Source organism: Danio rerio, chromosome 15 (assembly GCF_052040795.2).
Source record: "Danio rerio strain M-AB ecotype USA chromosome 15, GRCz13ab, whole genome shotgun sequence".
Taxonomy (NCBI): domain Eukaryota; kingdom Metazoa; phylum Chordata; class Actinopteri; order Cypriniformes; family Danionidae; genus Danio; species Danio rerio.
The window spans coordinates 20,600,098-20,612,902 of NC_141035.1; the positions used below are offsets into that span (position 1 = coordinate 20,600,098).

At 32.1% G+C, this 12,805-nt stretch overlaps 1 protein-coding gene and 1 long non-coding RNA gene across 51 annotated transcripts in view; both read right to left on the reverse strand.

Annotated features, from left to right (window-relative positions):
• Window positions 1-356: 356 nt before the first annotated feature.
• Window positions 357-4,326, reverse strand: LOC141377815 (uncharacterized). The gene is made up of 2 exons (XR_015509338.1): window positions 3,704-4,326; window positions 357-3,658 (listed from the first exon to the last, which is right to left on the reverse strand). It is a non-coding gene; the product is annotated as an uncharacterized LOC141377815 (long non-coding RNA).
• Window positions 4,327-4,592: 266 nt separating this feature from the next.
• Window positions 4,593-12,805, reverse strand: part of phldb1b (pleckstrin homology-like domain, family B, member 1b) — a 149,618-nt gene continuing 141,405 nt past the window's right edge. For 26 of the 50 annotated variants that reach the window (XM_087283947.1, XM_087283939.1, XM_087283929.1 and 23 more), the window contains 3 exons: window positions 11,944-12,029; window positions 11,685-11,714; window positions 4,593-5,928 (listed from right to left, as the gene is read on the reverse strand). In XM_087283947.1, the coding sequence (XP_087140073.1) occupies window positions 5,788-5,928; window positions 11,685-11,714; window positions 11,944-12,029 (257 nt within the window). In that variant the 3' untranslated portion in view covers window positions 4,593-5,787. The remainder of the gene's footprint in view (window positions 5,929-11,684; window positions 11,715-11,943; window positions 12,030-12,805) is intronic. The other 24 variants (XM_087283951.1, XM_087283943.1, XM_087283931.1 and 21 more) reach the window with 1 other exon arrangement.

The following is a 12,805-nucleotide window of genomic DNA, read 5'->3' on the forward strand; positions in this document are numbered from 1 at the left end:
ATGTTCACTTGCAGTACAAATGTAAAAACTTTGAATTTGACAAATTGTGGATGACTCTTCCACTAACAGTACACTTGAAACGTTTTCTTTTTATGTAGACCTACTAAAAGATGAAACCAAATGGTACTACAATTACAAGTATACTACTAGTACAAAGATGGTTGGAAGTATACTTAAAAAATACTTCAAAATGATTTAAAATACTTGATAAAATGAACAAAGTATACCTTGTATACTTAGTAGTATTATATATTAAGTATATTTTTTTTCATAAGGGAATACTTAAAAACAACAACAACAAAGTATGCTTTGTGCATTAGCACAGCTCATAAATAGACAAATAAACACAAACCAAGTGGGGTTTTGGAAAACTGAGTGTATTCATGTTCAACATTTTACAGCACTGTTTCCACCTAGTTGTGTGATATAGTACTCAGACATCTTAACACGCAAAATGAAGACTATAATTATTCATCTTGATTTAAACTCTCTGTAGACTTTCCTTTGAACATACCGTTTGGTTTGAGGAGAAAGCAGAACATGTTGGTCTTTTTGACAGTGTTGTAGCTGCTCTGTAACATCGCGAACCATAAATAAACATTTATTTCCCTCAAACTGACACAAGGTCGGGCAGACTAGTTAATGGGCTGCCTGTAAAACATTAATAATACTTGTAGAGCTACTAATCTCTTTGTACAGCTCCTTATATTGTATTAAAGCAGTATCGGACTGATTTAAATAGGTCACCTTTTTCTTTAAATTACAGTACGTGTCTGTTCACAATCTCTTAAAACAGTAAAACCCACCATGCATCACATGGAACAGAGGTGCAGTCGCATTTAACAATGAATTTTCGAAAGGAGAAATCCAGTCATTATAATAGGAATCCACACACTGCATGCATGTGAAAGACTTCCTCACACATACTGCAATTCATACAGCAGAAATGGATTGATCTAAAATCTCTGTGAAATCATATCTTCTCAAAACGTTTGTTAAATAACTCATATTTTGCAGTGATTTCAACAGGAAAATGTCGATAGGGTGTGAAAGATTCCACCAGTGAAAATTTCTAAATAGAAAACTATGTCCTGTATGTGAGCTGTGTTTTAAGGGTCACTACGTTATTGTTGAGACAAATTACTGTAATGTTCCGTTTAATAGTTCACACATTTAGCGAATTTGTCTGTAGTTTTACCATTGCTGAATGTGTTTCTAAAGCCAAAAGTAAAGCCATTTGGGTAAGACTTTATTTTAATGGTCAATATTGCACATTTTGTTGACTAAAAGTGGCATTACAACATGCCGAGTACTTCTCATTTGAGTATTAGTAGACTGCCTGCTTAATATCTGCTGATACTGCTCTTTGAATAGACATTTAACTGACTATAAGAAACTTGTCAACTTACACTAACCCTAAAGCCGCCTTTCCACTGCACACGACAAGCGACAGACCGGAAGTCGTTCATTCACAATGAAGAGTAGCTCGAGAGCTGCGATTCCGATCATCTCCATATGCGACAAATTCTGATCTGATTTGAGCTGCAGATACGCTGAAATATTTGAACTCCTGCTACTAGACCGCATGCAACCGGCCGACGGGATGTGATGTATTCCAGTGTTGTCCAAGCAGGTCCATGCGACCGAGATGAGAAATAGTATTTTGTTATTTTTTTTTCAGAAAAAAGACTTTATTAAAAAACATTTCTATTTATAAATGAGAAATTAAAATATGATTATTTTTAATGTTGTCTCCACATTCCCTCCAAAAGTTTCTAGTATTCATGCATTCATTCCACCATGGAGAACGCACTGAGAATAAAGACTCTTGCTTTTGCACTCCTTTATTTCAGACACAGTGAGAATCAGCTTCTCTCCCATGGTGCACAACAAAACTGAAAACTCTACGCGACAGCCACAAGAGGGCGTATTCCGACATCCATGTACGAATGTCGTGTGCAGTGGAAAGGTGGCTTGATCCGAACCCTAACCCCAGTAGATGCATTGTAACTTCAATTCAACGAAATGTAATAAAGTGAGCATCAAAATAAAGTGATACCGCCATTTCGATTATAATCCATGCAATTGGCAACTTAGCATGAATTTAGCGTTTAGCATCTTTCTCGGAATTTGCAAAATTTCATAAAAATCTTGATGAAATGTGACTAATATATTAATTAGTGAAGTCTTTTCAGATAAAATCCAAGCTATGTTAAGTGAGTGTGAAAGATTTCCATGAAAAATGGGGAATATGTTGATGTGAATTTGATGAGAATTTTACCCTTTTCTGTAAATGAAATCCTGCAGTTTCCCCATGCAAATGTAAATTAGCATGTGCAGATTCAATCTGACTGAGCAAAATCCCAACAGTGACCCAGTTTTAATTTGGTCAAGGCTGAAAAATGTTAATTGCCTGTAGATTGACACAAACAGAAACTTGACAGGTCTCCAATGCTTATAACATGACTGCAAACTATCAATGCGCACACTCAGATCCGCTCATCTAATGAATGAACAGCGCATTAATGTTGATGAAAACGATGAGACTGAAATGTAGTCAAAAAGATCAAAACAAACGCTGCTGCATTCTGCAATCTGAGCAGATCTACATGTAAAGCCCTGCTCACACTGTGAGATTTCAGCCACCATTTTGTCATCTGTGACAAATTTGGGAAATCCTGAAAGATTCTTAAAACCCTCGGCTAAAATCTGTGATCTTTAATGGCTGGTTTGACATGTTCACAGAGAGCTGCTTAGTGCCCGTTGCGATCAGATTTTCTCTCCGATGAAGCTCTGGCAGTGTCAGAAGATTTCAGGCCGTTTCCAAGAAAATCCAAGCAACAATAGGAGTTCAGAATCTAATGACGCAATCTATGCAACAATTCAAATGGCTCGTACACACCGGGACGCTTTTCATTTGTGTTTATTGTCAGCGTTTTTAGAGATTTTTTTCTGGATTTAAACCCCAGCAATTTCACTTTTGTCGAGTGAAAAAGTATGCAAAATCACACCTTGACATTAGATGGCGCTACACAACTTTAAGCTTTTGACACCTATATGTAACACAGAAGAAGAAGAAGAGAGAATGTTGACACGCTTGTTATTAAAGTTACTGGCGATTCGAACAAGCATGGATGGTTTAAGCAGCAGCTCTAGCTCTAGCGATGAAGAAATGATTATTGTTCTCAGAGCAATGAGCATCTCCAGGTTCATATCACCTCTGGGCATCGTCTTTAATGTGCACTCGCATTGACAGTTTTGCGCTTGAGCGCCTCTAAGTGTTGTATACTGTAACTTCAGCAGCTCCGTGCACGTGAACAAAAGTGCCAATCTGGGGTGCATTTCCCAAAACCATCTTTAGCTAACTAAGGTTGCAAGTTCCGTGGTTACAAACATAGTTTGTTGATTTGCGGTTTTCCAAATCCATCGCTTCAACAAACATTCTCAACAAAACACACTCACAACTACACCTCTGGGGCTGTAGTTAGAAACATAGTTCCTGGCCGTGTTCTAGTCCCATTTATCCCCCCTTTGTCCTATTCATTTCGAACATTCTAACATTCAAAGTTGGAATGATTAAAAATAAATAAAGCATTAAGGTCTTCTCTTTTAGGTGTAATTTGCTTTCAAACTATTTTTTCAGTTTAGTACTAGCGATCTTCATGTTTTCAACCGTGCTCCCCTCACAGTGCACTTTGAAAACATTGATGTCATTTTGAACACAGCCTCATGGCGGAAGCTATAGGTGACGTATTATGTAAAAGCGGAATTTATGTTATGTCTCCAAAGCTTGTGAAAACAAAAAACATACCTTTATTCTTTTTATTTATAGTGGGTTATTTATTAAGTATCTGTACTGTATATGACATGGACCAGATGGTTAAAACTTTCTGCTGTGGTTTACAAGCAAAAGTAAAAGTCAAAAAAATAAATAAACAATACCCTACTTAATAATAATTATAATAATCATCATCATCATCATTAATATTATTAATAAAGTATGATCTTTTCATTTCTAATAAATAACAAATATAAAATTTAAGTTTATAATAAATAGCCTCATAAACTTTTCATTTATATGATTTATATATGATATTAGAATAGTGTGAGCTTTTGTAAGTGATTTTCTGTTTTAGAATAGAATATGTAATGTTCAACTTCTCAATAATATTAGTAAAGCAAACATAGACCCTATATGTGCCGTTTACATATATTTCAGTTTTTACCAAATCTAATATTGGATTATTTTTTTTAAATGCATGTGCGTGTAAAACAATATCATTTGCACAGAGACATGGGGTTCTTCTCTAAAGAAGTTACTTCACCCCATTTAGAGCATCATTATAGGCGTTTCACGTTATACCTAACATGGTTCAAGCGATGGATCTGCAACAGAGAAACTATCAATTTCGGGAAACACTCATCACTGCATCGTTCTTTTCCAAAACAATGCATCCTACTATGATAGTTCAGCCACAAGTTACGTTGTTTTTGGGAAACGCACCCCTGATTGGTGGAGAAGGTTTGGACGCGGCGTGTCAAAACAGAAAAACCAGCATGAGGCGTTTCTTTAAAAATGATACTTTTACTTCTGTTGTTTTGCGCGTTGGTGTGCACGATCACATTGGTGCCCTTTATTTAGTCACAAGGAGTTAAATGTCGACGGAAAACGCGAACAGAAAGCGTCCCAGTGTGCACGGGCCTTGAAAGTGTGACATGGGAGCCATGTTCATGCAGTCTGACATGCTACAATCGATTATAGAAAATCACACAGTCGACTTAATAGTGCACATTCAGTCATGTTAATGGCGCAGCATCTTTGTCAAGTTTCAGTTTGTGCCAAGCCATTTTCATTGACAAAATCAGCAGAAAACTTGTTTTGAGCATGACTTGAGCTTCATACAGTGCTGCACTATTGACGATATACACTTGTGAAAATTCCCTAATGTGACTGCACCTGAACACTGTGATTCCTGCAACATTTATTCACTAGTGTAACAGTTAAAATACTACGAGTGAGAAATATGGGTCAGTCTCAAGGCACTGCATGACTTGCATGATTCCGATGTTGTTTGTTTGTTTTGTCCTCTTGTTTGTGGCAAATCTTCCAAACTCTGGTAGGCTGGCAGTGATAGGAGATGGCCTCAAAACGCAAGATCAAGTTGTCAGGACTTGGCAAATAGACTATAGTGTTAAATGTGTGTGTGCATGCGAATTGAAAACAAAGCTGGGAATACAGAGACACAGTGGGAAACGGTGGGCCAGGAGTGGCTGATGCCCCTCCACAATAAATACACACTCCTGAGCTGGTAGGTGAGCTTTGGTGAAAAGTATTCGTGATTCCAGATCTTTAAATGTGCATGTAATACTCTTTTAAATTCCACTTAAAAACATCTCTCGAGTGTCAATTTTCAGCATTTCATCACAGTCAATCCCAGCGAATTGTTGTCGCAGAAGCTTTTCCAGAATGGTTTGATGTCATTTGGCATTTTTCTCCCCATTGGAAACATATCATGGAACAAATGGTAGAAATGAAAGTAGATTTCTGCACATCCAGGCTGCAACTGAACAATATCTCCAACGGCAATAAAAGGCATTTTGGATGGCGAGTGAGTCTCCCTTTTTTTTTTTTTTTGGATCCAGGAAAGCCTCTGGTGAATACCTGTCTGTGCAGTTGAGCCAGTTTACAACATCTCCAGGAAACAGGGAAGTTAGAGAATCAAGTTTTTTCCTCTCGTTGGGAATAAGAGGTGCGGGTCTCCCTGCTGAATGCTTTTGTGGTTTGTTTCAGTTCATGAACTGTGTGTAGCCCTCGGCTCCTGTCACGATCACATCCATCCATATCCTCATGGCCTCTGCGGACGGAGCCACCATGTAATACAGTCTGTCGTGTGTTTTAACACAGAAGGTCAGCGTCGGGGTCGGGCTCTGAGACCAAAAACACACAGATTAGTCACTGCTACTCTGCTAATTAGTTATTGACTTACATGAATTATTTGCTGGGTATGCTTTAAGTGATATACGATATATTTTTCAGAAATGTACACTACCGGTCAAAAGTTTAGGGTCAGTTTCAAATATTAGTTTTTTTTTTTTTAAAGAAAATTATTCTGTTCATTAAGGCAGCATTTATTTTTAAAAATTGGTTAAATATTTATTCAAATTCAAATTACTGACTTCTTATTGTATGTAGTTTTAGATGAAATCATTACTCCAGTCTTTATTATTATATTTATTATTACTTTATTTATTATTATTATTACTTTATTTATATTCTAATTATTATTATTATTACTTTATTTATATTATTATTACTTTATTTATTATTAGAATCTAATCTAATCTAATAAAAAAATTACCATTAATAGTATTATTATTATTATTATTATTATTGTTATTATTATTAATAATAATGATAATAATAATAATAATACCAATAATATTTTACATTGGAGTGATTTTAGAAGAATTATGTGACTGAAGAATGGAGAAATGAAGCTGAAAATTCATTAAAATCACTGGAATAAATAATTAAATTAGATTATAAACTACTTTGAACAGTTATTTGATAGTGCAATAACATTTCACAGTTTTACAGTTTGTTTTGTATTTCTGATGAGAAAATGTAGCCTTGGTGAACAGCACTGTAAAAAGTGATGGGTTATTTAAAAGTAAACCGATGCCTTCAAAGACAACAAGTAGACTTTACTTAAAAATAATGTAAGTAAACTCATTGTAACTTGTTAAGTTGACTCAACTTAAATTTTTGCAATTATGCGATTTTACTGAATTTTTTAATACAGTTAACTAATTGCTTTTTAGGCTTATTTAAAACATTTAAAAATCGTACTGACTCCAAACTTTTGTGTATTGTGTAACACTTTTAAGTGTTTAAAAATGTATGTAATTTTGTATATAGAGTTTCAGATAAATTCCACATTTAAAGTAAAAATTTATTATATGTCTTTTTTTTTTTGCATGAGATAACAAAATGCCAAGTTTTTGGAAATGTTCACAAACTCAAAAAACGTTTTCGCTGCTTTTTAAAATTACTTAATTATAATAAGCTGAATCAACACAATTATTGAGAATTTTTTTTGGAGTAGCTTAATTGTTTTATGTTCAATCAACTTACATTTTTAAAAACAATTACGTTAATCGATTTGTGCTGAACCCAACAACCCAAAAGGAATTGTGTGTAACCCAACATTTTTTACAGAGTACACTCAAAAAATGTGTGACTATACTTTATGTGACTATTTTCAATTTCATAAGGTTCCTTTTACAGCATCGATGTTGTAATGTAATTCAAATATAATCAGTTAAATAGACTTAAGCATCCATTTGGTTGTTAAAGCGTAAAAAGAGATGAATGATTGAAAATGCAGGGGTAAAATTAATTTCCATATTTTAAAGAGATGATGCAGAAAAATATAATTTAATGGAGTGCTTCATGTTTGTTCTGATACCCACTTTATATCGTATCTCAGCCAGGCAGTGAAGATCGCAGTTTTATTAAAAGAAATTAGATCTTATGCGCGGAGATTTCGAATGGAATGACAATTAACTGGAAGCCCTGGGGCTGGCTGACTGAAATTAAAAGTCTGTGTGCATAGTTGTTTCAGCTCATTTTAAATGAGTAGATTGAACAAACACAAAAATGTAATTTAATTGGGTGGAACCGAGCATTTTTTAAATGACGTTTTTGTGTTTGTTCAATCTACTCATTTAAAATGAGCTGAAACAACTTCATTCTTGAGATTTGGGGGACTTAATTGTTTTATATTCAACATACTCAAAATTAAAAAAAAAAAAAACAAATGTATATAATTTCTTCATGTTGTCACAACACAAATTGATTGTGTGGAACCCAGTTTTTTTACAGCATATTATTTTTAGTAAAATACACAATATTAATGTTTTAGCTTCAAACAAGTTAAGAAATCTAAATTTGGTGGACTAACCTTGATATTCAATCAACAAATGAAAACATTTGATATTCTGACCTATAGTCCTTTATTGACTTTTACTTTTTTTTCCATTTAATTATATTCTAAAACAAATTCTACAGTAAGTAAATCTTAATTAATAATACTTAATAATCAATCATAATAAAAGTATATTTATTCATTTATACTAATGAATAATTCATTTATAATTATTTCATACAATTACAGAATTTCCTTAATAGTTACCAAATGATTTGATTATGTAGATATATTTTAGACTTATTAATATGTTGTCTATGTAGATTATATAAAACGTAAGACTTTACATTTAGACTTATCTATTTTTAAAAATTTCATATTATAATAGATCTGCTTTTAATATAACCAAAAACAACAAACAAATGTTATTTTCCCCCTAGATTCTAGATATTTCTAAATCTTTTTCAATTCAGTGGCATCGTGCTCTCAATATTTAATAATTCACCTCACAAACACATTGTGCTCAGCATGTTTATCTTCACCAGACCTCAACCTGAATTTAATCTGTTCTTTTACCCTGTTTTAATTTTGCTCACGTTTTTGTAGGAGGAAGTTGCATTCATGTTGCATAAAGAAATAGTTTTTCCAGGTTCCTTTAATTTAAGAAAAACTTGCACCAAAACGCAGACTTAGATTTATTTTTTACAATCTTAAAATAACCTGAATGATTTCTAAGCAGTGTTCATTTCATTGACAAAAGCATTTCGTCATAATTTTCATGATGAACAAGATTTTACAGCCAAAAACTAGAAAAAAAAATAAATAAAAATAAAGTGATAATGACATTTACCTATTACTTATGATATAAATAAACAATGCATATTTAATTTTTAGTCTCTAACGGAAAAGCTATATTTCATATTTTAATGAGACAATATATTACACTTTATTTAATTTTAAGTTAAAATATTTTGTATAAATAAATGTATACAATATTAATTAATTTAAATTTAAATAAACCCATAATATTTTAGTCAACTAAATCTAGAGTAGATTTAGTTGGAAATTCAGTTAACTTAAACTAGACAAAACCTAAAATGATTTAGAAGACTAAAATATGACTAAAACTGAATTTTAGTCAAAAGACTAAGACTAAATAAAAAATGCATTGTCAAAATAAACACTGTAACTGACCATTATTGAGCTAAAATAACTAACCAAGCACAATACCCAAACCTCCAAAGATCTGCATAAAAGAAGAGGTGCTTCTAAATGTACAATAAATAGTTTTCTTCTTCAAGACGATCATTAAAGGACATTTTAAACACTTTAACAACATGCAATACAAACAAATGGGATTCTGAGACATTCAGGGATTGACTTATGTAAAGGCAAGACTCTGCAGGTGAATGAGGTAAAATGTTTGTACACGTTTTGTGAAATGCTATGTTTACATATGCAAACTAGGTACTTAAATGGCTGTTAATCAATCATGAACTCATTTAAAAAATCCTTACAAAATCCTTAATTACTCTTATCAAAACAATAAATTAGACAAGATTTTTTAACCGTCAAAGTTCATTTTCTGGCACAAGAAATTTCATATGTTTTTGTGTTAGAAATGTACTAGCACAACAAATCTGAACATTGGATGAAATCAGGTTTAGAATTCTTGTCTAATTTATTGTTTTGACATATATAAGAGTATATTCCTTTGGCTTAATCCCTACCGTTTTACATCTGTTTTAGATCTTGTTTTGACAAAAGACCAAAATAAAGAAGCTTTTTTTTAATGATTTATTTCATTGTGTTTGACAATGATTGCACATCTAACTAGTTCTTAACATTTTTAACTAGTAGGTAACCAAATATGGTAATTAAGATTTTAAATAATAATTTGTATATATATATATATATATATATATATATATATATATATATATATATATATATATATACACAGTTGGAGTCAGAATTTTTTCCTACATTTTTGTTTAACGGAGAGCAGATTTCTTTAACACATTTCTAATACATAATAGCTTAAATTACTCATTTCTAATAACTGATTTATTTTATCTTTGCTATGATGACAGTAAATAATATTTTACTAGATATTTTTCAAGACACTTCTTTACAGCTTAAAGTGACATTTAAAGGCTTAACTAGGTTAATGAGGTGAACTAGGCAGGTTAGGGTAATTAGGCAAGTCATTGAATAATGATGGTTTGTTCTGTAGACAGTCGAAAAAAAATAAATCTTAAAGGGGCTAATAATTTTGTCCTTAAAATGGTTCATAAAAAATAAACTACTGGTTTTCTTCTAGCTGAAATAAAACAAATAAAGAAGAAAAGATATTATCAAAAATACTCTGAAAATTTTCTTGCTCTGTTAAACATCCTTTGGGAAACATTTAAAAAAGAAAATAATTAATAATAATTCTATACATATATTATTTTTATCCAAAATTGTCCGCACATTTCTGGGAATTACCACCACAAAATCATTTTTATGAAAAAAAAAAAAAAAAAAAAAATGTGAAAAACTAGGGGGTCTTGATCTATATAAAAGGCAATTTATGTATGAACATATGTCTATGGGGAACAAACAAACAAATATACTTTAATTAACATCTACAAAAGAAAAACAAACAAACAAACACAAAAAAAGTGCAACCAAAGTAAAACAAAGTCTGTGTGAACCAGAAGTTGCTGAGACAGTGGGCCTTCATGTTTTTAAAACTGAAATGGAATATTTGAAAGGGGTTGGGGGTTTGATTATGTATGGAGCCAGATCAGTTTCAAAAATGTTACATTTACAAAATAAAATTCACACATGCACAGCACAATTCCCCTAATTCATTACAAAATGGACCATGCTTTAATTCAAACACAATCTGTAAATTGTGTATATAAATATGTAAATATTTTTGCCAAATTAATTAGATTTGTGTTTACGAATCACATTTAGAATTTACTAAATGGATTTGTCTATTTATGAATCGTGTTTTGAATTTACGGATTGGATTTGTGTATTTATGAATCATGTTTTGAATTTATGAACTGGATTTTGTAAATGTGACTTGTGTTATGGAAGTATGAATTATATTTTGTAAATGTATTATTTTTGAGACTGATCTGGCTCCATATTTTTGCATGTCTTTGTAGTAAACAAGTGGGCCGTGATTAAGAATATTGTGGCTCAAGCCTCCAAACACAGAAGTGAATCGTCAGATTTTTTCTAATGGATTAACTTTCACAGAATAATTCTTCACCTAAAGAATAACAATGTGCGCAACCAAAATATAATGGTACATTTTGATTTCATACAGACTTTAAACATGTATTTTAGATGTTTTCTTTACATTAAACATTAAGAAAATCATGGTGTGAGAAAAACAGCGTTTTTTCCTGCAGTGTCTGGCCTTAATGCGGCTTATCCAATCACATCACACAAAATGCAGCGTATAATACACCACACATCTGCTTCTGTGGGATTATTATGTTATATACACACACTTATCATCTCATCAGAGGTGGGAGTAGTAAAAAAATCACTAAAGGGAAATATACACAGACATCATAAATGCATTAGACTCTCACACTAACTATTCCAAAACATTCATTTGCGCTTAGCGAAAGTGCAAATTGCCCTTTATTTCGAAACAATAAAACACAAGGTATGTTAATTAGTCAGAAGGGATTGAGTATTAGACCAGACATGCAGAATTGAAGCTAGCGGTGGAGAACCCATACGTACGTTTGTCAGATTCAGATTGAAAAATCCTTTCTGTGAAAACAGTCGGCAAAGCAAAAGAATAATGAAAAAAAAAGAAGAAGGGTGGGGAACATTGACAGCAGAGTTACAGCATGAGAGACAAAAAAGAGAAGAAAGAAGCGAACAGAAGAAGATCAAAGCAAATGGTGCAAGAGGAGCAGAGCAGAAGAACAGCGGGAGGTGAAGGAGAGAAAGAGTTGCGCTTAAACAAGGCTTTCTCCCTTTCTGATGGAACTGGTACCTTTGTGGCGCTGCGCAGGTGATCGTAGTAAACCTCCTCGATGGCCTGGAAGTAAATCACACCCTTCAGCTTGCTCTCGTGTTTGTCTGACAACCGGAAGAGAGAACATTTCATTATTCCAGGACATCAGAAAGTATTCAAGTCTGGAAGAGATACTAAAATAAAATCTAAAAAATGCTGTTTTATTTCTGCAGAGAATTAACAGTATTGATATAAATGGAATTAAATAGGAATTATTTGAATGTATTATTATTTATTAATTAGAAACTAATGTTAATAAATGTATGTAATTCATTAAAAATATATATGTATTTTTTTTATTTTGTATGTATTGAAATGCATTAACCCTAAACCTTTATTACTGAAAAAAAAAATCAAAAAATTTTAAACTTTCACTTTCATCTAAAAAATACTTTTCATTTTTTATTTTGGCAGTATCTTATATAGTGTAAATTAAAACAAGTTTTGAGTTTTGTTCCTTTGCTAAAAAACATATGTATGCATATATATCTGTACTTTGTGTATGTTTTTAAAATTTCTCAAATTTGTAATTATTAAAAAAATGGAAAAATCTTTAATAATATGAAAAAAACACCTAAATAAACACTTAAAGTTATAAGAATGTAAGTAAACTTGCATGTACTGATATTTAAAGTATCAGTGTTTTTATCCTAATACATTTATTTGAAATACATGTATGCTTAGTATGAATACAATTGGTGTTATTTTATATAATATAAAGAGTTCAGACGCAAAAACCTATAAAAATGCCATCTGACATAATCTCCTAAAATGAGCATTTTTCTCAGTCTTCTATGTTTATGTTTAGTTATTTTACTTGAAAGGTAATGAAAAGAACTTA